Below are 3,321 nucleotides of genomic sequence, written 5' to 3' on the forward strand. Positions count from 1 at the left end.
TTTGCAATTAACGTCGCTCATTTTCTTAACATCATAAAGGTTCCAGTCTACTCCAAGCTTTCTTACTGTTCCAACCGCTTCCAACAACTTTTCGTAATCTTCTTTTTGTAAAACCTGATTTTGTTTTGCTCACTTTTTTTACGCTTTTTTATACTTTTGGGGTGTGTTTGAATTATAGTTTAGATATCTTCCTGACCAAACTTCTTTTGTATACCAACTTGTTCTTATTTCACCTGAATTATCATAATTTACTGTTTGTCTAAAAAATGCATTGATAGATTTTTATCCTTTTCTATTGTAAATTTTATAGTGTCGTGAAAATTGTTGAATTTATCTAGGGTCATCTTCAGAGATCAGTTGTCTAAAAACGCGATATTGAGTATTCATAAAATAATACATTTTAAGATTCCAATTTTTTAATTATACATTTTGCGGTGCCGTTCAGGAGTTAGTTAATACTTTTTCATTTTTTCTGACTATCTTTTCGATACGACCAAAGTCGAATGGAATCTAAGTATTGTTTGTCCCAAGCTTTTTGGCAGTGACGCTATAATTGCCGTTCTTCTAGTGTCTAAGATTTAAGTTTTTCAAACATTTTTTTTATTAGACATTTAAATTGCCCATCACCATGTCCCAAATCACAGCATTTCCGTCGCAAGAAAGCAAAGTGTGCAACGAGTTCATTCAAGATTGTATCAAGGATTTTCCAGTTTATCACAGTTCAAGCCTTGATAAACTCGAACAAAAGACAGGACAGTTTCTTGAAACCCGCTTTTGAAACAGGCGATATTTTCGTCCATTCTGATAACAAATCTGTTCTTATTAAAGAAAACCCGTATAAAACCATATGCTTCTAGCTGCACGTAATTTGTTATTGGCAAATGATCTTATTATACAAATTAATTGTTTTCCCATCGTGTTGATCTTTGGCTCTGGTATCTTGTATAGATTGAAAACACTCGTAAATGTATCGGAAAAATCGATTGAGCACCATCACAACTTGAAGCGAATGGTCAAACAGATAAACTCCGGTATTATGCAAAAATGCAATTTATGGATAGGAATGTTAACCATCTGAAAACGAATGCGATTTGCTAAGAACTAGAAGCAAATATGAAAGTAAAATTTCCGTCCAGCTTACACAACTTAAAACTATGGCACTGAAATGTATTGACTATATTGAAGAAAACATGTGATTCTCTTAGTGACTTTTAAGAAGAAAATTTTTATAGAAGAAGTTTGAAAACAAAACTTTTTGCGCACAAAGCGTTTTGTCAGAACGAGAAATTTGCAAAATTTTGGGAAAGTTTTATGTGTTGTGTGTGTGTTAGTGTCGCTATTCCACTAAAAAGCCATATTTGGCTCCTAAACTTGCAACTTTTCAACGTTTCAACAAAAATGCGCCATCTAAAATTATTAGTTTTTCCTTAAAAAAACCCTTTTACTACGCACAAATTTGGAGAAATCGGTGAAGGCGAAACAAATTTTTGCGTGCTGTTCCCACAAATCGCACAAATTAAAAGATGTAAATAAGAAAGCTTCTACTATTCTTGTAATTCGCGAAATCAAAATATCCTAATGCTAGATAAAACAATAGTTTATCTAGCAGGTTATATATATATCTATAAAACAATAGTTAAAACAAACAGGAGCTGAGCACAAACTGATATGGCTAAGTCCTCCATGGCTGAGGCGCATTGATTGATTGATTGATATTTTTTAATTAGATAATTACACAACTTTTAGCAACAATGAAAACTGCCCGACTATTATATGGGATAACGTAGATAATTCACATTATCATGTAGTAATGCGATTGCACCAGACACCATGAAGGAAAGACGAAAAAACAACTATTGGCGATTGAACACTTTCAAAGGCAAAGAACTTCAATGCTTAAATAATACAGTATTTAACTCCTTACGCACCTGGTGTCTTTGAATCGTCACTTGCACACTAATAACGTAGATTAGTGTTTGAACTATAACCATGTAATTAAAAAAGCATTTAAATATCGCTCCACCAAGTGGTGACGACTGTCAGTTTGATTCCTAACGCAAAAGTACTTACTTAGTTGATAACAGGACAAGAACAGTGAAAAAAATATAGCAAACAACGAATGCAAGGGTTTTCCCAGCAGTCTGGTGTGGCTTCCAACACAACAACAATAATCAACCTTCAAGAATGGCCAATCCAAATATGATTAAACAACGCAAACGAAAACGTGCTTTGTGTTCTAATAATACATTTGAGTATTATTTGCTTTTATTGTTCCTGGCCTTTGTCACACCCTCAAGTGCGACTAATCAACCGTATGCCCTTTAGGTTTACCCAACAAACACCAAGTAAACGTGCGTAATTGTGAAGTAGGTACTCACCCTTCAGATCGTAGACGATAACGCGCTTTTCCACACCGAATTCCTTTAGCCAGATCTGCACATCCTCTTCCAGAGAATCTTTCAGATTTCGGAACAAAGAAACGCGATAACTAAAATAAACAATCGATGTAAAACCAATAAATGAAACCGCTAATAATTTGGCTTTGGCACTGTACTTCATAATAATGTTATCTCTATTGTTTACATTTTAAATATTGTAATTACTGCAGTTCAAACCTGAGCAAATAATCATCAAAAAACAGCTGATAGCAAAAATCAATAACAAATCAATACTGAGTCCTGGATGGGGGCCATCTTACAGCGGACATTTCAAGCACAAGTTCAGCGTCATCTACATTCAGAAAATATTTGTTAATGAAGCTGGGATCGAATATACAATTTAATTGGAAACTTGTGCCCTGAATGATTGAAATTTCTCTCACTTATAAAGCACAATTTCATCTGAAATCGCCTGGAAAGGGTTTAACAAATGGAGCTGAAAGGATGCACTAAATGTCACTTTGATTATGAGCGATTATATAGTCGGTCTTTTCCTCATACAAGGGACTCGCTCTTTCCTTGTCTAAGGTCCTTTGTTAATGAACACTATGATAGACGTCAATAAAGCAGCGGCATCATTTGAACGATAAACACATTAAAAACTCTCGCGGGATTGTTTTCGACCACGCCCCCGTGTGGGCAACAACTCATAACATGATTCATGGGATTTTGATCGCAACACTTTTCTAAGGGCAAATCAGTGGCACCCCCGAAATATGTCTATATAGAAGGGCGTTTTGGGACAAAAAATTTCATGTTTTCCGTCCCGTTTTGCATGTTTCTCGGACGCAAAATGAGCAAGAACGCTCGTTTTTACATCATTCCAAAGAGAACTAAATGGCCTTTTTAGAAAGTGAACCATCGATAAGGAAATGTTGCAGTT

At 35.0% G+C, this 3,321-nt stretch overlaps 1 protein-coding gene across 6 annotated transcripts in view; it reads right to left on the bottom strand.

Moving 5' to 3' along the window:
- The window catches only part of LOC109542913 (apoptosis-resistant E3 ubiquitin protein ligase 1), a 24,440-nt gene extending 21,756 nt beyond the window's left edge, over nucleotides 1-2,684 (bottom strand). For 2 of the 6 annotated variants that reach the window (XM_048666072.1, XM_048666065.1), the window contains exon 1: nucleotides 2,379-2,684. In XM_048666072.1, coding sequence (XP_048522029.1) covers nucleotides 2,379-2,559 — 181 coding nt within the window. In that variant the 5' untranslated portion in view covers nucleotides 2,560-2,684. The other 4 variants (XM_048666074.1, XM_048666068.1, XM_048666090.1 and 1 more) reach the window with 3 other exon arrangements.
- Between the last annotated feature and the right edge of the window lie 637 nt (nucleotides 2,685-3,321).

The sequence above is a fragment of the Dendroctonus ponderosae genome, unplaced genomic scaffold, assembly GCF_020466585.1.
Source record: "Dendroctonus ponderosae isolate FM_Combo_2020 unplaced genomic scaffold, Dpon_F_20191213v2 Dpon_F_20191213_1, whole genome shotgun sequence".
NCBI lineage: Eukaryota > Metazoa > Arthropoda > Insecta > Coleoptera > Curculionidae > Dendroctonus > Dendroctonus ponderosae.